The sequence below is a fragment of the Vulpes vulpes genome, chromosome 2 (genome assembly GCF_048418805.1).
Source record: "Vulpes vulpes isolate BD-2025 chromosome 2, VulVul3, whole genome shotgun sequence".
NCBI classification, from domain to species: Eukaryota; Metazoa; Chordata; class Mammalia; order Carnivora; family Canidae; genus Vulpes; species Vulpes vulpes.
In genome coordinates this window covers 35,385,979-35,407,991 of record NC_132781.1, presented here as the reverse complement: position 1 = coordinate 35,407,991, position 22,013 = coordinate 35,385,979, and the positions used below count along the sequence as shown (strand labels likewise).

Sequence of the window (22,013 nt, the reverse complement as noted above, 5' to 3'; positions counted from 1 at the left end):
GCTGATTTTAAACATTTCGTGTCCTACAACCACACATCTGTTGCTACTGATTCCACTTTTTTCGCCATCTGATGATTCCATTTAACTTGTACTTTGTTTTTAGGGCCTCAGAAGTGAAATTTATTTTATTTTACTTTAGGAACCCTCCACGGGTATTCCAGAAAAGGGGGAGAAATAGACCATTTTGAAATCGCTCATCCTTTGAAAATTAAGGGACTTATTATTTCACGGCATTCTGGTGATTGGTTATATCAGACTTGTTAGTATCTACGGCAGAATTGCAAATGATTATTAATTTTTTCAGTGATTTTATCCAAACTCTATTAACAGTATGATATACATGTATTTGTTAATGTGAAATGAGTTTTCCTCTAATTTTCTGTGCATTTTCCCCCCTTTTCCATGAAGGCCTTATCTGTTTGGAGCGGGGTGTTTTTCCATAAAAGCTCCATGGTGAGTCCCAGTTCAGTCCCGCATGCCTAATTCATTTGCTGTACTCTCAGAAAGTAATTCTGTTTTGTACTTTTGTTTTCAGTTGCATGGCCTGATCACAGATAGATGCACCAAATTACTGAATAATTTGTAGAATGGACATGAATGTTGATATTTAAGCTTTAAAAGAGCAGATTTTTAAATTTTACTTCATTTCTTAAAGAGTCAAATAAAAATCAGATTAATATTTAAAAATGAGAAATTAGAAGGATTCTCTCAATGCTAGTGTATGTTAGAAGACAAGGCTAACACCCACGTTTAATGCTTTGAGTATGATAGTGATAGAAGCTCCCTACACATTGTGTTGAACACTCAAAGAGATGATTAATTTTGAAATATAAATATATTTAAGATATACTAAAAATACCCTATAAATTTTAACTGCATTTTATGTGGTACCAAAGCAATAGAGTTAGTTCTATTTTGAGGAGTTTAGGTATTTAAGGATCTCCTTGATGAGGAAATTTGTGTTTCATTTCATTAAAACTCCTAAATAATTTATAATTTTGAATTATTAGCACCAATTCACTGTAACTTATTCATTTAGTAAGTTCTTATAAAACAATGCATAAAATACAATTTTGTCAGTCTTAGACATGATGGTCATAGAAAAGAAACAGTATATTTAATACTTTTATGTAAAGATGTGAAGTAGAATGTATTTAGGAGCTGCTGTCTTTAACATTATGACTAAGAGTTAGGGCTCCAGACTCAGACCTGTCAGTCGAAGTCCTAAGTCCCAATTCACATACTACTTACCTATATGATCTTGTGTCATTTTCTAAAACCTTTCTGTTTCTTGGTTTCCTTACCTGTTAAAGGGATTACCAGTAGTGCCTACATCATAGGTTCATTGCAAGGATGAAATGAACTGACAATATGAAGTGCTTAGAACAGTACCTGGCATATATAGTAAGAGCTCAGCAAATGTTACTTGTTTAAGGGGAAAATACCATTTTTGAAAAGAAGCTTCTTTAAATTAGATTTTTTTTTTCACACTTTTAGGAGTTAAGTGAGCCAAAAGGAAATTTGGGGCAATGTGTAAAGTATATCAATTTTATAAATGTAGTCAGAATACTTTAAAGAATTCTGCACGTGTGTGTAGTTCTCATAACCGCTACTGGGAATTGTTCATACTGTACCATTATCTTAGGGAAAAAACCTCCCAACTGTTTTTCCCATGGACAAAAAGAAACTGAAATCATTCTTGAAGGTACACCATAATTTGATGCAAACTAATTTCAGTGGTAATCTGCCACAGGAACATCTGAAAATTTCATTACCGTATAAGAATAGGGTGACAAATCATAAAAACTTACCCCTTGAAATGCAGCGTCAAAATTAGGACACAGATTGTGAAACTATTCTAAGAAATTCAGGGCATAAATGAGTCAAAATTCCATGCAAGTCAATCTTTATTCTTTTTATTAACCAGATTTTTTCCCCAAACAAACAAGATACATGGATCTTACTTAGGAGCTTCGATGAGCAGTCAGTTTTTAAATACCAGATTCAACATATGACAAAATTTCTTTGTAAACTAAACTTAGAATTAGATTCTGTCTTAGGATAAATTTCTCATTTTCTAAGTACAAAGAAGAGTTTTAGTATGTTAATAGAGATTGAAGTTTTAGCAGAGAAGTAGAGATGGAGTAACAAATGTATGTTAAATAAGAAAAGTCCATTCCTTCAACAGCTTATATGCTCCTCAAATTTAAGCAAAAGCACTTGTCAACCAGAAATGATTTGAGGTTGAAACAAGATTAAAAGAGCCAGATTAAAGAAAGGGATATATGAAATATAGTAGACTTTTAAATCATTGCCTGTCTTTTAGAAGACTGCTTTGTGGTTTGTTTGATGCCATCGTTAGCTCACAAGAAACTCGTTTTTAGTCACTTATACTAGCCTAAAAGATCCTCCTTTAAAATACGTTCCTTTACTAGTGGTGCATGTTTTTCCCATTAAGATCTTAATGAAACCTCAAATTAAGGCAGCAAAATGAATATAAATTTGACAACTTCTCCTAGCTTGTTTATAAGAGCTTCTTTGTTTTAACAGTTTTTGCTATTTTTCCATGATATTTAGCATTCAACCTGAGAATGTTTTTATTTACTGTTACAAAATAAAGCATCCTGCCAAATAAATATGTTTTTAGTACTTCCAGTTGCAGGGTAGTATTTGTATTTTGGAAGAATATGAAATTTTTATAGTTCCTCTTAAAATGTAATGGACATTTCGTACATTTTAAAATTATTTTCAAGTTGCAACCTTGTATTTAGCTAAGATTTTACTTTTGATAGATTACAATTTCTACTAATTCTTAATTCTTTGATAAACTTGTTTGTTTAAATTCATGCAATTGCAGTGGGTCAGTTTAAAATAATGTTTTTCCTTTTGATAATAAAACAAGCTTGTTGAAAAGTTATACAGATCATCTTCGACATTTTAGGCATTTTATACACTCTGGGGATTATGCGCCCTCCAGGATATTTGAGTCTGAATGACTGTGTAAAATATTGTAAAAGAGTCACACGTATAATATTTTTTAATATAGAAATTTTAAGGAAATAGCCATTGTGAATTTTTTAAAATGGATTTTGCTTTCAATATTATAAATAAGTAATAAGTATTTATTGAGCTCCTAATGTGCATGTAGTATTATGCTTAAACTGCTGTTATTTTTTAATCACTTATCAAAAGAAAAAACATATGCCTGATAGTTTAGACAAAAGTAGCCCATTTGAGCACATCCTATACTCATAACCTGTGTTTGTGTTATATATAAACCTTAGAGAAGAATTAAAATTTGCAAATCCAATTATATTTAAAGTTTTAATTAGCACTGAGAATATTCCATTTATATGTAAATAGTTCATTTAAACTAATCTTGTTCTTTTGAGAATATTTAAAATATAAATTCATTTTTGAAAGAAAAGATTTATATAGAGAAGAGAATCTTATTTGTAAAATTTACATAAATCTGTTAGGTCTTTAAGAATAATTTGTAATAGAATAATTTTAGGTATATTAATATCTTTAAAATATAATACTTTCAGTTTCCGGCTTAGTTCTTCTTTTAGAAAAATAAAGTCGAGAGTGAGAGAACACTTATAAATTCCTTTTAAAAGCTCAGTCACACTGAGGAATATAAAGAAAGATTTTTCTTCTTATACACAAAGACATTATACCACTTGTAATTCTTACAGCAATATTATGTCTAACATTTAAAGTGGATTATTGAGTGTACCCTTATGTTCTAGGAAAGGAAAAAAAAAACGGTGCTTCTATCTCAGCTTAGTTCTTTCCACGCTTGTGTCCTTCTGAACAAGGCAATGGACCTCACTGCTGCTTTTCATGCCATCCGCAGATACCCCACTCATGTCCTACTCTATGGGACGTAGTAGATTTACCCAGATGGACGTAATTTTAAAAGCAGATATTATTAGAGTTTTGCTTTTTTTTTCTCTTTGCAGTAGGGTGTGGAGAGAAAAAAAGGCAAGAGAAATTCAATATGTTAATCTGACTGGATTACATAATACAGTAAAAGCCAATGGGTAACTTCAATAGTCTTTGTAAGTATTTTGAAAGATGTCATAATGTTAATGTCCCCAGAACTCCCGATGGCAGTGAAAATGATTCTCATGCTATAGTTAGATGGTTAAGTCTCCCAAAAGGAGTGACAAAAAGTGAAACTCCTGACTTTTAATTTTAGTACCTTATTTGTTCGGTTTTGTTTTTGTTGTTACTTCTTTGTATATTTGTTTTACTTTTTATTACATTGTTTTCTTGTACCCAGTTTAGTAAATATATGTTAGAATTATTATTTTGCCTGATAGGGTGAAAGTGAATTAATTCCATTTTTCTTTTACACGCTGCTCACAAGTTAAGCCAGATTTTACTTTTCATTTTTGAACATGAGGCCATCTATGATGGGCTCAGGGGAGTAAAGAGCAGGAGTTCTCAGTAAAAGGAGTCCATCAGCTCCATAAGTATGTTTTATTCTTATTTAAAATCATGATCAACACAACTGAATTTCTGGACACCATATGCATTGAAATTTTATTTTTTATATCAGACTATTTAATAAATAAATGAGGGAAGGCCTCCAAACACCCAAAAGTATTCTTTTTAAAATTGCAGTTGTTTTGTAATGGGATTTATTAAACCCCTTTTGGGGAATAAAGGGAGATGTTGAGAGGAAGAAAGAAAAAAGGATAGTATTGGAATGCTTTCTTAAAATGATTGGGTCACCAATACATAAGTGATCATGATTTACAAGGCTAATACTTTTATCTTTTGTTTCTTCCACATATACATCATTTGTCAGTGTTTTATTTTTCTGCCAACAAAAGGTTATTTTGCAATAGAAATATTCTGGGTCACTTTGGAAAAGTTCAATCTGCTTCCATTCAAAATTCCTTGTTCGTCTTTTTAAAACTTAGGATAAAGGGCAAAGTAAGTCAAAGTGAAATTTTCGCCCTTCGGGTAGAAATACTTTATTAGTAGTAATCTTTTCTTTAGATTATTTCTCCTTTTAATTTTTCTGAAAGTCTTCTGGACACATGCACATATTTTTATGTTCTGTTTTGTTAAATACCACAGTCATTCCAAATGTAGATTGATGATAGAAATGACTTGCTATGATATGTTCACCAAATATGCTCCCTCCACAGTACACAGTACATAGCACACAGCACTACTCCATGTAAGAGGTAGCAAGTTATTCTCAGGGATGAAAACTTTTTTTAGGGGGGGAGGGGCAGAGAGAGAGAGGGAGAGAGAGAATCTCAAGCAGGCTCCATGCCTGGCACAGATCCGCCTCAGGGCTCAGTCTCATAACCCTGAGATCATGACCTGAGCTGAAATCAAGAATCAGATACTTAACCAAGTGAGCCACCCAGCCACTCCAGGAATGAAAACTAAAATCACTTATTAAACACAAACTTTTACTAATGTGATTTATTAAGGGCCCATCAGAGGAAAAAGAAGAAATAATGTATAAAAATGAAAATGATCATTTTTTTACATTTTTATATAATTTTAAGCACACTTTTATCATAATATACTTATTCTCTTTGGGAAATAGTAAGTTTGTTTGAAATAATACAGTGTTGATGCTTTTTAGTTATGTGTTCAGAGCAGTTATGTGTAGCATTATGGAAGTGTAAGAAGTTTTAGCTTTTGACTTTGATTAGACTATTAACTAATAAACACATACACAATATATTTTTGCATGGCCAATGACTAATTTGATATCTTACCATATTTCTACTCTTTGTTATTGAGGTAGCTATCTTGCCTAATAGCAATTGTTTTTCAAGTCTGTTTGGGAAGCATAATCTCTCCAAAGAAGTGTCATACCACTTGTTTTCTATTTTGTTGCTTACCACATGCCTTAAAAAAACAAAAACAAAAATAGTCTTCAGTAATTTGCAAAGAGCTTTGAATTTGTCCCTGTGAAGCTTATTTGTACATTATAGTATTATTGTTCCCTGATGGTGATTCTTGTAAAAACACATAGTGGATAATTGGAAACACCTTTCAGCAAGTTCTGGAATGGTTTTTTCTCTCCTTCTCTCTCCAACCACCTCCCCCCAAACTTCTAAGGGTTAAAAATTACCAAAAGAAGTAAAAGGTGCTAGCTGTAGGAACTCACTAGCTCAGTGATAGTAGTTCAGTGATGGAAATACAGACTTTGAAGGAGAATTTACTCTCTAAGGTATTACAACAGAGTGCATCATAACCAGGAAAGATAATCTGATGGCGGTTACCCTGATACTAAGGAAAGATACGTGTTTGTTCTGGGGTAGGTGGCGGGGGGTGTCTTCTTTTCTGTTGGTAGGTTATGGTAGTTGTGGCAGATGCAACCAGGAAGACATGAAACTATTTGTAGAACCAGATTCATTTCCTCACAGAAACTTTAAAAAAAAAAAAAAATTGTGTCTTTATTCCCTGTCAGTGGAAGTCTGAGTGTGACGGGTTGGTATTTGGGTGTGGTTTTTAGAAGTAATGATGTGAAGTGATTAGGAAATGTTAATGATGGAAAGAAGAGGCTTCTTTATATATGGCAAAGTGTATTACCATAGATGTGGTACAAAGGGAGAGTCAAAAAGACCAATCAATCACAGTGGCCTCTGATCCAAACTCTTTGCTTTCCCTAGCAGGAAGGTATCAGAGCAGAAGGCTGGGGAAACAAACTATGTGGAAGACTATATCGAGTGTCATAAGGACCTGGAAACTGAGATTACCAAAGCACAGTCTGATGTTTTTGAAAATTAGTTGAAGGCTGTGTGCCATATAGAAGACAGTTAACAAGCACTGTTGAATACCATGATACGGGAAGGCACTGCCCTGATTGCTCTACGCACATTCCCTAATACAGTGGTTCTTAAATCTGAGCATGCACCAGAATCTCCTGGAGGGTTTGTTTAAAGTAAAATAAAATAAAAATTACTTAAAAAAAAAAGCCCAGATTATTAGGCCCCACCTCCAGAGTTTGGGGTTTGGCTTGATAAATCTTTATATATTTGAGAAGTTCTCAGGTGGTACTACTAGCCAGGGAGCACACTTAGAGAAAAAATAACAAATATAAAATAACAAATAACAATGCTTAAGATAACCCTACAAAGTAGGCATGACTGTTTTTATTTTATGTATTAGCAGTCTGAGCTCTGAGAAGTTAAATAACTCAACCAGAGTCACACAGCTAATAAATGGCAGCATTCAGGTTTCTTCTAGACTGCAAAACCCAATCTTTCTCCACCCTTTATTCAGAGATAAAAGAGATAAAGGATAGTGAACAAAAGAAGGTAAAATAATGTTATTTGACGATGGAGACTGATGAGCAGAGTAGGAACATCAGAACTTTCATTCCCAACTGGGCTGTGATCTCAACCAATATGCAGTGAGGCTATTTTCTGGTGTATGAATGAGAGAAACCTTACCACCATTTATCCGAGGTGGTCAGAAGAATTGCCAGTGAGCTTTGGGGAAGCCTTTGCCAAATTCAAAGAGAAGAGAAATAAGAGGATTTCACAGAAGATGAAAGGTTGATATTAGAAGTTGATAGCATAAAAGCTAATTTGGGGAAAACAGAGGAAAGCAAGTACTTTCTTACAGTAGTTATGTCAGTTACTAATGTCTCCTCAAACATGTGAAGAACAGAACAGAAATAGACACATCATTTTCACCCATGGAAAAAAATAAACAACAAATAGGAAGATTGGTGAATATAATTGCATTGGAGCATTCAATCTTCTCCTCCTACATTGTCTAACTTGTATGTGGCATTGTGGCTGAACCATTTGCAGGGCTCCATTCTGTATCATTTCATTATTTTCATACATGCTGTCTCCAATCAACTGTACTGTCAATCTCACATCTTATATATCAAAATGAAATAATAAACTATTTTATTATTGTGAGATATTTATGCTGGTTCTTGTGTACTTTAAAATCTCCAGAGAAATGTTATCCATCTGAAAAGAAGTGATTTGGATTTCACCAACACATACTTCAAAAAGGGGTTGATTTTTATGGTTTTTATATGTTAACCATTTTGATAATATTCTAGAATTCTGCAATAATTTTACTTTTATGGCAGAACACAGTCTCATACCCGCAGTTATTACTTAAGTCAAAATGCATGTCCACATTGAAGGGTTTGAATACTTAGGGGTGGAATTTTAAGGAAAATAGGTCACTATCTTGAGGTCCGTGATTCCATCATGGTAATTTTTCTTACTATTATTTTATTTTTTAAGCAAAGTTAAACCACCTCCACAAATTTCACCCAGCAAATCGATGGGCGGAGAATTTTGTGTGGCTGCAATGTTTGGGACATCCAGATCATGGTTTGCAAATAATGCAGGTCTGAAAAGAGAAAAAGGTATGTAGATTATTGAAGCTTAACTTGACACTTGTAATTTTTGTTTCTTGAGGGAAATTCATAGTAGTTTCCATGAATAATCTCAAACCCAGTATTCTCTGAGCCCATTTTTCCTTTCAGGTAGCATGTCTTTCCTCAGTTCCTCAAGCATCACTAAGGAGAAAAGCTATCATCCTCTCACTATAAATATGAAGTAAATTTCCCATCTGAATGTCTGTATTTTGTTCTGTTGGTGACAGTCTACCAGCGTCCTCAACATTGTTAATTCCATACCACCACACATTTTTACATTATTTTATATTTACATTTTTATAAGCTGATTCCATGGCATTGCCTCTGAGATGTGGAGAGAAAAAACTTTGTTATCCCTATTTTTAGAGACAAGAAGCTTGAGATCAGTGAATTTGAATATCTGAGCTAAAAGCACTAGTTAGGAGGTGATGGTATCAGAGTTTGAACCCAGATTTTCTAAAGCTCCATCTTGACTTTACAAAACAAACAACTGACAACTTTGCTATGTTATAAATTAAGAGATAAAAACAGGCTCCTGCTCAGAAATGAGTTGTCTTTTTTTTTTTTTTTTTTAAGATTTATTTATTTAAGAGAGAGAGCACATGAGAGTGTGCACACACACACAGCAAGGGAGAGGCAGAGGGACAGGGGGGAGAGAGAATTTCAAGCAGACTCCATGCTGAGTGCAGAGCCTGACTTGGGGATTGATCCTATGACTCTGAGATCATGACCTAAGCCAAAATCAAGGATTGGATGCTCAACTGACTAAGCTACCCAGGCGCCCCTAAGAGTCATATTTTATGGTAACCACTGTTCTTTGAATTTATATAGAGTTGTGTGTGGTTTTTTTTTTTTAAGATTTATTTATTTATTTATTTATTTATTTTTTTTTTTTTATTCATGAGAGACCGAAAGAAAGGCAGAGACATAGGCAGAGGGAGAAGCAGGGAGCCCCCTGTGGGACTCGATCCAAGGACCCCAGGATCATGCCTGGAGCCGAAGGCAGACACTCAACCACTGAGCCACACAGGTGCCAGTTGTGGTTTTTAAAGATCAATACCTAAATTTTTTTACATAATTACTGCTTTAGTATGTTACTCCTTATTGTGTGTAGAAGAGTACCTACATTCGTGGACCAGGTATTTAATTTTGAATGTTAGAATTGTGCCCTTATTATTTCAAGCACTATTAAAGTAGGTCACAAACTGAGTTGCTAGTGAAGCACTTCTCTGCCCAGCTCCACAGGCTGTATTGTTCTTGGCAAAATGGCCCTGCTTTACGCTTAGTATTGGCAGTCAAACATCAGCCCTCTCCCTCGTTATCGCCTTTCTGTGACCCTTTCCTTGGAAATAAGATCTCAGGCACAGCAGGTTCTTTGCCTAAGTGGGAGAGGATACAGTAAAGTATGCAGGCCTTCCATTTTCTTATCCCATCTTTATTTTTTTGTTACCTCCTTAGTTTTAATGATGCTATCAAAATGACTTTTTGTTACTAGTTAAAACCCTCTGTGAAGCTCGATTTCAAATGCTTCTCCATTCTCTTCTAATTACCCTTTTAACTTACTACTCCTTTATGTCCCACTGACTGGTCGTTAGCCATTTTCTCAAATCAGCTGTAATTGATTCCACTGGCATGGAGATAAGGTGACCCACCCAGCATTCATGAGCGATTTTATATGCTTCTAGGTTTACTGTAAAACCCAAGATAGAGGACTAAACCTGTTTTCGTAGTGAAGACATGTGTACTCCTTATAAAGTCATTTGATTAGATCCATATTCAGCACCTGACCTTAAAGTATGAGTGGTCTTCATTTACCATAGAGGCCAGTAATCCCATGAAGAGGAAGACAGAGGATTTTGGGGAGGAGGACGTGCTTTTTTATTTATTTGTTTTAATCTAGATTTTAAAGACAAAGTTTGGGGAGCCTGGGTAGCTCAGTCAATTAAGTGTCTGACTCCTGATTTTGGCTTAGGTCATAATCTCAGGGTTATTAGATCAAGACCCGCATTGGGAATCCTTGCTCAGCCAGGAGTCTGCTGGATATTCTCTCCCTTCCTCTCCCTCTGTCCCTCTCCCCCCTCAAATAAATAAATAAATAAATCTTTAAAAAAAAGAGAGAGAGAGAAAGTTTTCCAAGAGAAAGTAGAGCAGTTAGGCTGATTTAGGCATACAGAGAGCCTCTCATGCAGTTGAGTTGGTACATCCTGTGTAACTAAATCTTAGTTCATACAGTGTTCCTCTCCAGGCAGTCTTTCCCTATCCCACCTGATATCATTTTGTTTAATGTGGAACAAATTACATTGCAGAAAAATACAAAAGGCTGTGAAATACTGTTTTACTGTATTAGAATTTTGAGTTTATTTTCATCATTCTTGAAATAAATAGCTTAAGATTTAAAAATATTTTGATAGCACAGAGATTCTCATATTCATGAGCATCTACTTCTAAGAAGCAGTCTTTAGGCAGGAGAGGCACCTCGTGAAAAATCTCCTGCCGTATTTTCTCTCAACAGCCTCAGAAACAGACTGAAAGGTCAGTAACTTGTAAAAATTATTCTGTGTCCTTTTTTTGCCATCATCACACAACCAGGGTCTGTTTTTCTGTTTGTAGATCAGTCCAAACAAGTTGTAGTTGAATCTCTCTACATTATTAGCTGCTATGGGACCTTAGTGGAGCACATGATGGAGCCGCGACCCCTCAGCACTGCCCCCAAGATTAGTGATGACACCCCACTGGAAGTGATGACATCACCTCGAGCCAGCTGGACTCTGGTTAGGTAGTAACTCCTTCCATTGTTTTTAGTAGCTCTATTGAGGTGTAAAATATTAAAAATGTACAATTTGATAAAGATTGACATGTATGCAGTTGGGAAATCATCACTATAATTAACATTATGAATATATCTGTCACACCCAAATGTTTTCTTGTGCCTCTTTGTGGTCTCTCCCTCCTGTCCCTCCTTATCCCTACCTCACCCACTGAGCTCATGGCAACCAGTGCTCTCTGTCATTAAAGATTAGTTTATAGTTTCTAGAATTGTATATAAATGGAATCATAGTGTATATACTCTTTTTTTTTGTCTTGCTTCTTTCCACCCAGCAAAGTTCTTGTGATCCATCCCTGTTGTTGCATATATCAGTAATTCCTTTTTTGAGATATAATTTATATGTAATATAGTTCACCCATTTAAGTGAATTTTCAGTAAGTTCTGTACCCATCGCCACAGGCAATTTTCATCACCCCCAAAAGAAACTCTATACCTGTTAGCAACTCTCTCCTTTTTCACCAAACCTTTCAGCCTTAGGCAACCACAATTTACTTTCTTTTTGGATTTGCTACTAAGAACATTCTGTATAAGTGGAATCATGCAAAATGTGACCTTTTGCATCTGACTTTCTTCATTTAGCGTAATGTTTTCAAGGCCCATCCATGTTATAACATGTATCCGAACTTCATTCTTTTTTTTTGGCCAAATAATAGTCCACTGCATGAATATGGACATTTTGTGTCCATTTGTTTATCCATTTCATTTATCCATCAGCTGATGACATTTCCACTTTTTAGCTGTCATGATTATCCTAAGAACATTCATGTACAAATTTTTGTGTGATCATATGTTTTCAGTTGCCATATGCCTCCTTTTGAATTACTTTGTCCTTGCATCTTTGTATTTTTGTGTGATCATATGTTTTCAGTTGCCATATGCCTTCTTTTGAATTACCTTGTCCTTGCATCTTTGTATTACATTTTCTAGAACTTGGGTTTTTTTTTTTCTATCCCACATATAGAGCTTTAGTGCTTCCTCTATTTCCAGTCTCATGTTTACTAAAAATAAAAAGTACATTGGAATGGCCATTAAGGGGACTGGAAACTAATATAAATAGGTTAAAAGATTTCCTTTAAGATGATTCCCCAATATATGATGGCTAAACATTGTAGAAATGTTTTTAAGAATCAGAGACCTTCTCAAAAGTACATGATCATTAGAATCTTTATAAGCAAGTAGAAAGAAGGAGAAATTAAATTCTGGAATAAAACCTTTTTGACACAGTGTACAGTGGTACAGAAGAGGCAGGAAAAAATTCATCCTGACAAGTATGGAAGGAAAGAGACAAAAATGGATATTAAAATGATCCCTCTCCTTTTGACATTTTAAAATATTCTTATATTGATTTTTGGAGGCTCCAGCATTCTTTACTACTACTTTACTAGTCTAGATTGATCTGATCAATATCTTATTTATCAAGCTATTTAGGAGCAGGCAGATCTAATTAAAATTGCTGCACCATCATTGTTGAAATTAATGGCATATTTTGGAACTCAGATACTAATTAGGTCTATTATAAGTCAGCCATTCATTTAACTGTGTGGGGTTTTTTAAAACCACTTTTGCCTGCTTTATTTTATTTTAAAATAAGCACATTCTGAGAATAGTGAGCTCCAAAAGTTGTCCAAAAGTAGGTAAAATTAGAGCTACTTAGTCATGACATGTGAATTCCACACTTCCTCTCTATGTAGTGCTTTGAATGTGTTGTCTATCCTCTTGGAAGGTCTTCTGCTGTTTAATATCAGCTCTATGTAATTGTATGACTCACTGCCACCTTTTTATTCTTTTTAAGCAAATGGCCTCATATTTCAGGTTTCAACACTCCCAACAAGTTCACTTTAATGATTACAAAGATAGTGTGAGTTTAGTATCAGTGTCTATAAGTGGTGACAGTAATAGTGATTTACATCCCATCTATTAAGCTTAAATGTTAATATTCTTCTGCCGTTTCCTTAGAACTCCTCAATGGAATGAATTGCAACCACCATTTAATGCAAACCACCCTCTGCTCCTCGCTGCAGATGCAGTCCAGTATTATCAGTTCCTGCTTGCTGGCTGTAAGTAGTTCTCAGTGTTTTTACCCTCTATACAGTGTTTTGAGATTTCCTCTTAAAATGCTGACTTTTAACGCAGCCGTGCATATCACCATGGATCCAGAGGCCATAGGGCATAAATAATCAGATTGAGGCAAGTAAGGTATTTAATATGAATGTAAACCAGAAGCCTTAGTGCACATTAAGTATGCGTCTGGCTGTTCATATTCCTTGGCCATGAGATATACTCCTGCAATTATATAAGTTCATGAAGGTATATCTGGTGGTCTCAACAGTTTTTTTTTTTTAAATGAGGATACTAGGATATAATAAACTTCATAAAACTTGGTATCTTGAAAAAGAATAAGCACATGTCACTGTGAAAAGTATCAGCAAGTTTTTCTTTTTGTAAATTTTATTTGGAACAATGAAGTAATGATTGCAACTCCATTGGGTGTTTACTTTCATATCTAAACCCTGAGGAGAACATGACACTGAGCTAGAAACAGCTTATTTTGTAGGGGAGGCATGGAAAGACAATTTAATATTTATTATCCAGTTTATGATCATAGAATTAAAAATTCTTTACAATTATAATTTAATTTTGTAGGATTGGCTGGATCCTTAATTTAACTTGAAGGCTGTGAGTGCTGTATGTTTTTAAGAAACTTCTTAAAAATCAACATTGACATGCTTTTAATGGAGTTTTGTTGTATTGAACTTACTATCTTGCCTAGCTGTTTTATGCAGCATGAAGTAAAATAGTTCTAAAACTATTTTATTTTATGTTTATAATATGTTACATATTATACTTGAAAAAAATTTACTGACTTTGCTTGAAATTTCTGAAACTTCATAATTGTAACTCATAGTTGGCAGTCTTGTTTTCTTATAAAATTGATTCTCCAGCATGTATTTACTGAGTGACTTCTATGTGTCAGGCACTTGTGATTTAAACATGAATAGCATGTTGCTTCTGTTCTCAGTTCACTAATTTGAGCATTTAAAAAAAAAGTAAAATGAACTATGAGTGCAAAACTTTAGTTGCTAAAGCCCTTATAGTGGGGGTATATGTAAGTCGTTTTGGGTTCAAGAAGCAGTAAAAGTTAGGTTTTAGGTTTTGTTTTTTGTTTTTTGTTTTTTGTTTTTTTTTATGAGAGACACACAGAGAGAGGCAGAGACATAGGCAAAGGGAGAAGCAGGCTCCCACCAGGGAGCCAGATATAGGACTCAATCCCAGGACCCCAGGATCACGACCTGAGCCGAAGGCAGATGCCCAACCATCAAGCTACCCAGCTGCCCCCTGGTTCTAGGTTATTAAAGCATATATTTAATTCTTATCATTTGAATTAGAAAAAAATGACATTTATATAATATCAAATTAAAATCATTTTTTTTTATTTTAATTTTTATTTATGATAGTCACACAGAGAGGGGGGGGCAGGGACAGAGACATAGGCAGAGGGAGAAGCAGGCTCCATGCACCGGGAGCCCGACGTGGGATTTGATCCCGGGTCTCCAGGATCATGCCCTGGGCCAAAGGCAGGCGCTAAACCCCTGCACCACCCAGGGATCCCTCAAATTAAAATCATAAGAATGCTTTCCCCGTACTTCTCAACGCGGATGAAAATAACTAGTTGTTAAGTAGAGTTGAATCAGAATTAATTTTGGTTTGCTTTGTTTTGTTATTTTGGTATCTTGTGATTTATTGTGTTCAGTAGGCAAACAATAGCAAGTCCCAGATATATAAGACAAAGAGGCAAAAATGAAACACAGCTCTGTCCCTTAATATTTGTGTTCCAGCAAATTAAGCTGATTGGCATTACTTGATTTTAGCAACTCTAAACACCTTTCTCTATTAGAATTACAGAGGTCCCCAGGTGCACAGTTTAAGAATCACCCCTCTAAAAAAAAAAAAAAAGAATCACCCCTCTAGGCAGTAGCAAGCCACCAAATGTTTTCAGGCATTGGAGTGACAACATCAGAACTTCATTTTAGAAAGATCATTCTAGTAGTGTTGTTGTAATGGTAGGTTCAAAGGAGGGGAGTGGTATCAGGGGAGGGGTGTGGACACTCGATGATCCTAGGGAAAGATGAGAGGGCTTTAATGAAGTCTGTATTACAGAGGAGACAGGGCAAATCTGTGAGATGTTGCAGAGATGGAATAGAAAGGAATTAGAGATAATTTGAAAGAAAGGAGTCACTGATGATTCTATGGTTTCTAATTAAAATATGTCATATAAATATGTTTCATGTTAGACCATTCCAAGTGGACTAGCTAGCATTAGGACAAGGATAAAAAGGTCTGAGTTCCCTTTCCAAATCACCTCTCAATAATTTGATAAATATAAAATATTAATAGCAATACTTGCTCTTTATAAAGGTATTGTTATGGTCAATGAAGGGATGCTAAAGTTATGTAACTGTAAAAACAAAAACCCAAACTAATAATATAGTATATTGTTACATAACTTACATTTAAACTAAAAAAAAAAAAAAACAAAACAAAACTCCCTGTAAAACAGTTTAAGTATTATTCTACATCTTTTTTCTTATCTCAAAAGTATTGATCTTCAAATAATAGACTTCAGAGACTTAATAATGGAATACCTATTCTGACTATGTGATCTCGTCATGTTGTAGTATCTACTATGTAAGCGATGGATGTAGTATATTTGTTTTCTTTCATTTTGTGAAATGTCACTGAGATAATTTAATAGTTTTTAAAAAAAAACACCTAAGAAGTAGGTAATTTTGTAATAATTATTACATTACTTCTTTACATTGATGGTAGAGACACAGAATTAGCCTGATTTTGAAGTCCCTGTTTTCTTACATAAAGAAAGACTATTTGATTGGGAGTCTTGGACATGCCATATATTATGGGACTGAAGCAATTAAATATGCAAAAGATGGACATCTGCGTCAGAGAAATAAAAGCTTGAAATACAATTGGTAAAAGCAATGCTGGAGCCAGTTTAGAGAGAATGTTTTTACCTGCCCATCTGTTGAGTCCTTTATGCAAGTTAGACCCTCATTAAGAAGACAATCTTATTACCTTCTTGCTTTCTCTCCAGTTCTTCTTACTGAAACCATTTGAAAAGATGTGACCTCTTAAAACAAAAGTATACCATACTTGATGCCGGGAAACTTTTCGATTTAATCATATTGAAAATCACCTCTTATTTCTCTGCTTAAAGAATTGATAAATATATTACTGAAAGTATTTTCAGGTATAACCATTTGGAGTAAAACTCTAATGCAAACTTGTCAGAGGTCGCAAGCATTTTTTTTTTTTTTTGGTTGTATTTGGATTTGTGGATCAAATGAAGTAGACTTGTACAAACTCCGGAAATTTTAATAATAGTAGACAAAGCATGATGTAAATGGAAATGGGAAAGAGACTTTGTCTCAGGGAGAAGAGAGTAGGAGAGCAGGATGTTTAGCAAGGAATCCCCGCTCCCCTTCCAGCCTGTAATCATAATAAATACACTGCTAGTTGATAAACAGAGCTCTGCAAATGTGGCAAAAGGGTGACTGATGGGGGAAGGGAAGAGAAACCTGTCTGAACCACTAAAGACTTCTCACCTAACTTTAAAGTGAAGGAAGTAGAAACTCCAAATTTTGTGGGGTTTTTTAAATTTACATTTTTAATTTTTCTTTTCTTTTTTAGAGAGCATGAGGGGCAGAGGAAGAAGGGGCAGCGGGAGAAGGAGACAGAAAATTTAAAGCAGGCTCCATACCTAGCAGGGAGCCTCACATGAGGCTATGATCTCATGACCCTGAAATCATGACCTGAACTAGAATCAAGAGTAGGATTCTTAACCAACTGAGCCACCTAGGTACCCCAGATTTTGTGTTCTTAACTGTAGTCCCCTTTCTCACCTATATTAATTGAATGGGAATGATAGAAAATTAAGGAATTTTGATCTATCAGATATCGAATTGTAACAGAATGCTCCTTGGAGCATTCTGTGGAGGCAGAGATGTCTTCCTCATTATTGGTTTGAACTATAGGAAATTGCCATTTTGAGTAAGTAAAACAGGAGTCCAGTATCAGCAAATTCATGCAGTTTGAGTAGATTGATTTAAATGTATAAAGTGAATGCATAGATGGTAATCTAATCTGTATAGCTCAGTAAAGGTAAAAGTCAAGAATCTAGTATCAAAAAAAAATTTTGCTTTGGTCATAAGAACTCTCAGGAATAGTGTATAAAAAGATTATAGCAGAGGAGATTAGTAATTTTTGTGTTAACACTATTTTTTCCTTTGAAAAAAATTACATACTGTAATTACCTTTTCTAATATAGGCCCTTTATTTCAGTATTTTCTGTGCCAGAAACAAAGATAAACATTAGAAGAGACTAACAAATATCATCTGGCTTTGAATATCATCTCAAAATAGACAATAACTTTTTCTTTAGTCTGCTTCAGAGTTTCCCAAATTGTAAATTAAAGATAGAGCTTACTGAGTTGACTTGGGAAAGCTTTGTGTTTTTTTCTTTTTTAACGATTTTATTTATTTATTCAGGAGAGACACAGGAAGAGAGGCAGAGACACAGGTAGAGGGAGGAGAAGCAGGCTCCATGCAAGGAGCCCAATGTGGGACTCGATCTCGGGAATCCGGGATCATGCTCTGAGCCGAAGGCAGATGCTCAATTGCTGAGCCACCCAGGCATTTGGTGAAAGTTTTATTTAAGGGGAAAATCACATTTCCTCCTTTTCTTTCAGGTAATTTGGCATCAGCATTATTTTTATGTTGCTAACATTAACTAGCTTTGTTGGGGGAAGGTCAGACTTTGAACTTCTTTCTGAGGTGATCCCTGGGTATGTGAGAAGTTCCTTTCTAAGCTTCTTGAGTTTTTTTTTGTTAAATGATAACAAGAGATCATTCAGCAGAAACATAGCTTTGATACACAATAGAAAGGTGATCAGAATCCATAGAACCTCTCTGTTTTACTGGGGATATAATTGTTTTCTTCTACCTTTAAAAGCATTATAGGAAAGGTGGGGAGAAGCTTTGACACCATATGAAAAGGAATGAAAAACACAAAAGATGGTTAAAACCTATATGTTTCAGATCTATATATTTCAGTTGGATTTAGAATCTTCTGTGTGTGAAAATAATGTTCTTTATTGGGTATTTCTTGAGGCTTCATTTGAGATTTACCATTCCACCTGAAATAACAACAAAAAAGAGAATATATAAAACAACTGTTTTACTAACACCAGAGAATGAAGGACATTGATTCCCGGGACATCAGAAACAAATGAGGCAAACCTTACCACTGTCTCCATTTATTGCCCTGAAAGAGTTTGTGGGCTGTGCTGCAATGGAGGGGGGTGGGTTTCCAAGTGGAATGAATACAAGGGGAATGGAGCAGTCCAGTAAGACCATGGAAGAGCATCTATCAGCAAACTGTTATGAACTATTATTGTAAATGAAGTTTTACTCCAACAACCACAATTTCATTTATATATTGTCTATGGCTGCTTTAAAATTATAATCACAGATTTGAGTAATCATGATCCACAAGCTCTATTTTACTATTTGTTAACTCCTAACCTAGAATTTGCTGGATAGGCCATCAGAGAGAATGGATCTGCATAGAATGTGAACTCTGAAGATGTACAGAGGGTCCTCCTCAGGTATTCAACCCAGTACTGGTGCTTGTAGGAAACTGCTGGAAGCCAAGGAAAGAACCATCTGTGGTTCTTCAGAGGGCACAGAGCCTAGAGCTCACACGGGGTCAGAAATAGTGACTCTAAAACAGTTATTGTAACTGTATTTCATGTATTTGAAAAGTTAAGTGGAGACATGGGAAATTTGAAAGATTCAAATCAAAGTTCTAAATAAGAAAGCCTAAATATGAAAGCTGCACTGGATAAGATTGAGGATAAACTAGAAATTGATGAAGAAAATGTTAGTGCACTTGAACATAAACTAAGAGAAATTATCCAAAGTGAAACACAGAAGAAACCAGTATAATATTTGAAATAGCTTCACTGAGCTGTGGGATAACCTATACTTGAAATCAGAGTCCCTGATAGAGGGAGGGGTGGTATGACAAGAGAAATAGCCAGAAAACGTCCAAATCTGATGCAAACTATTAACTCACAGATCCATTAAGGTGAATAAGTCTTGAGCACAAGAAACTTGAAGAAAACCGTACCAAAGTACATTGCAATCAAATTGCTCAAAATTATTTAAAAAGAGAAAAATCTTAAAAGCAGCTAGAAGTAAAAAAAAAAATATATACACACACACACACACACACACACACACACACACACACCAAGGCAAAATGGTAAGAATGACAGATTTAAGTACTGAAAGGAAGCAACTATTAATCTAGAATTCTATGTCCCCCCCCCCCAAAATTGAGAGAACTTTTTTCAGATATACAAAAATTTTTTTAAATGATTAGCAATAGATGTGCTTTATATGGCATGTTAAGTCCTTGAAGCAGAAGAAAAAGAATACTAGATGGAAAGGAATAAAGAAGACTGAAAATGGTTAAAATATACAGTATGTGGGGGGTTTGGGTAATGGTTTATGTCTCTATAAAATAAAATTTACTGTTGGGGCACCTGGGTGGCTTAGTGGGTTAAGCAGCTGACTTTTGGTTTTGGTTCAGGTCACGATCTCAGGATCATGGGATCGAGCCCCACATAGGGCTCCTAGCTGGCTGTGGAGTCTGCTTAAGATTTTCTCCCTCTCTCTCTGCTCTCTCCAACATTCATTGTCTCTCTCTCTCTCTCTCTCTCTCTCCCCCTCCCACTCCCTCCCACTCCCTCCCACTTTGCCTCTCTCTCTCCCCAAAATAAATAAATAAATAAATAAATAAATAAATAAATAAATAAATAAAATAAAACTTACTGTTAATGCAAAAACAGTATCTATGTATTGAAGTCTTTAAAATACACATGGATGTATATACACACATATGTGTGTATGTATGTATATATTTTGTGTGTGTGTATATAATGTATGACAACAGTAGTGTTAAGTCCAGGAGTATGGGAAATAGAACTATTAAAAGGTTTTTAAGATATATGTGAGTGGTATCATATCACTTGAAGGTAAACTGTGATATGTATAATGAAATGTATGTGATGTATATAATGAAACCTAGACCAAGAAAGAAAATAAAAGGGAAACAAGCAAGATGTAACCCTGAGCATATCAGTACTCACATTAGTTATAAATGGTCTAAACATCCTAATAAAAAAATCAAAGATTGTCAAATTGGATAAAAAATAAGCCCCAACTATATTGCTTCTTAGGTGAAACATACTTAAACCCTGAGTTACATTAATATCAGACTTTATGGAATATCCTACCCAACAAAGGAGGATACACATTCTTTTCAAGTGCACAGCAAACAGTGACCAGGATAGGCCATCTTGTGGGCCATCAAACAATTCTCAATAATTGAAAAGCTTTCAAGTCATTCAAAGTATATATTCTCTGACCACAGTGGAATTAAATAAGAAATGAATAACAGATCCCTGGAAAATCCACAAATATTTGGAAACTAAACAACATACTTTTAAATAATACATGGTTCACAGAGGAAATCAAAAGGGAAATTAGAAATTATTTTGAACTGAATGAAAATGACAACAGAACAGATCCATATCTTAGAATACAATTCAGGAAAAAAAAAAAAGTGGATTGAAGTATAAATATGTGGAACAAATTGGATGAGTCTCGAAAATATTATGCCAAGTGAAAAAGCCAATCTCAAAAAGTTTGCTTATGATAAGTCTTAAAAGTACCATGAGAAGAAAGGGTTCCATTTATTTAATGTTCTCAAAATGACAAAATTATAGAGATGAATAACAGATTAGTGTTGACCAGGGCTTAGAGACAGAATTAGAAGGGAAGGGTTGGATGTGACTATGAAGGGTTAGGTAGATCTTTGTGGTGATGACATAGCTCTGTATCTTGATTGTATTAGAGGTTCCACAAATAAACGTGACGAAATTGGATAGAACTCTATACAAACATACAAACAATGCACATACCCTCCTACAAAATGAATATATGTAAAATTGTATATATAAAACTGATGAATAAAGTCTGTGGATTGTACCAGTGATGATTTCCTGGTTCTGAAACTAGGTTAAGGCTATACAAGACTGCATTATACTATTTTGCAATATTTCATGAATCTATAATCATTTCAAAATACAAACTTTAAAGAAAAATAGAAAAACATGTGGGATAGTACTGTCTCAGTATTCAAGAGCAATTTTATAGGACTAAATAGTGCCTAATGTTCTGAAAGCAATGACCTCAGCTTCCACATTCAGACACTGGAAAAATAAGAGAATATTAAACCAAAAGAAAGGAGAGGATAGAGATCGGAGTAGAAATCAGTGAAATAGAAAACATATAAACAATAGAAAAAATAGAAATAATATAGAAAAACAAAAAATCAATTAAACCATAATGTCATGGGGTGGTTTTCTTCTGCTTGCAGTTTGTAGGATTCTTGGATTTGTGAATTTATAGTTTTCATGAAATTTGAACATTTTTATGCAGTTATTTGTTCAAATCTTCCTCTCTCTTTTTGTGACTCCAATTGTATGTATGTTGACCATCTGATATTTTCCTAGCTTACTGAATTTCTGTTCAGTTTTAAAAATTATTTTCTCTCTCTGATTTTGTATAATTTATATTTCTACATACTTAAATAAATCAAGTCTTCTACTCTACTCTGCCTAATCATCTGTTGGTTTTATTCAACGTGTT

The 22,013-nt window shown here is 34.7% G+C and overlaps 1 protein-coding gene across 25 annotated transcripts in view; it reads left to right on the top strand.

Moving 5' to 3' along the window:
- BCAS3 (BCAS3 microtubule associated cell migration factor) overlaps positions 1–22,013 on the top strand; it is a 590,779-nt gene that overhangs the window by 274,597 nt on the left and 294,169 nt on the right. For 13 of the 25 annotated variants that reach the window (XM_072747642.1, XM_025996068.2, XM_025996069.2 and 10 more), the window contains exons 17-19: positions 8,256–8,380; positions 11,003–11,168; positions 13,176–13,276. In XM_072747642.1, coding sequence (XP_072603743.1) covers positions 8,256–8,380; positions 11,003–11,168; positions 13,176–13,276 — 392 coding nt within the window. Of the gene's footprint in view, positions 1–408; positions 454–8,255; positions 8,381–11,002; positions 11,169–13,175; positions 13,277–22,013 lie in introns of all 25 variants that reach the window. The other 12 variants (XM_025996065.2, XM_072747640.1, XM_025996067.2 and 9 more) reach the window with 1 other exon arrangement.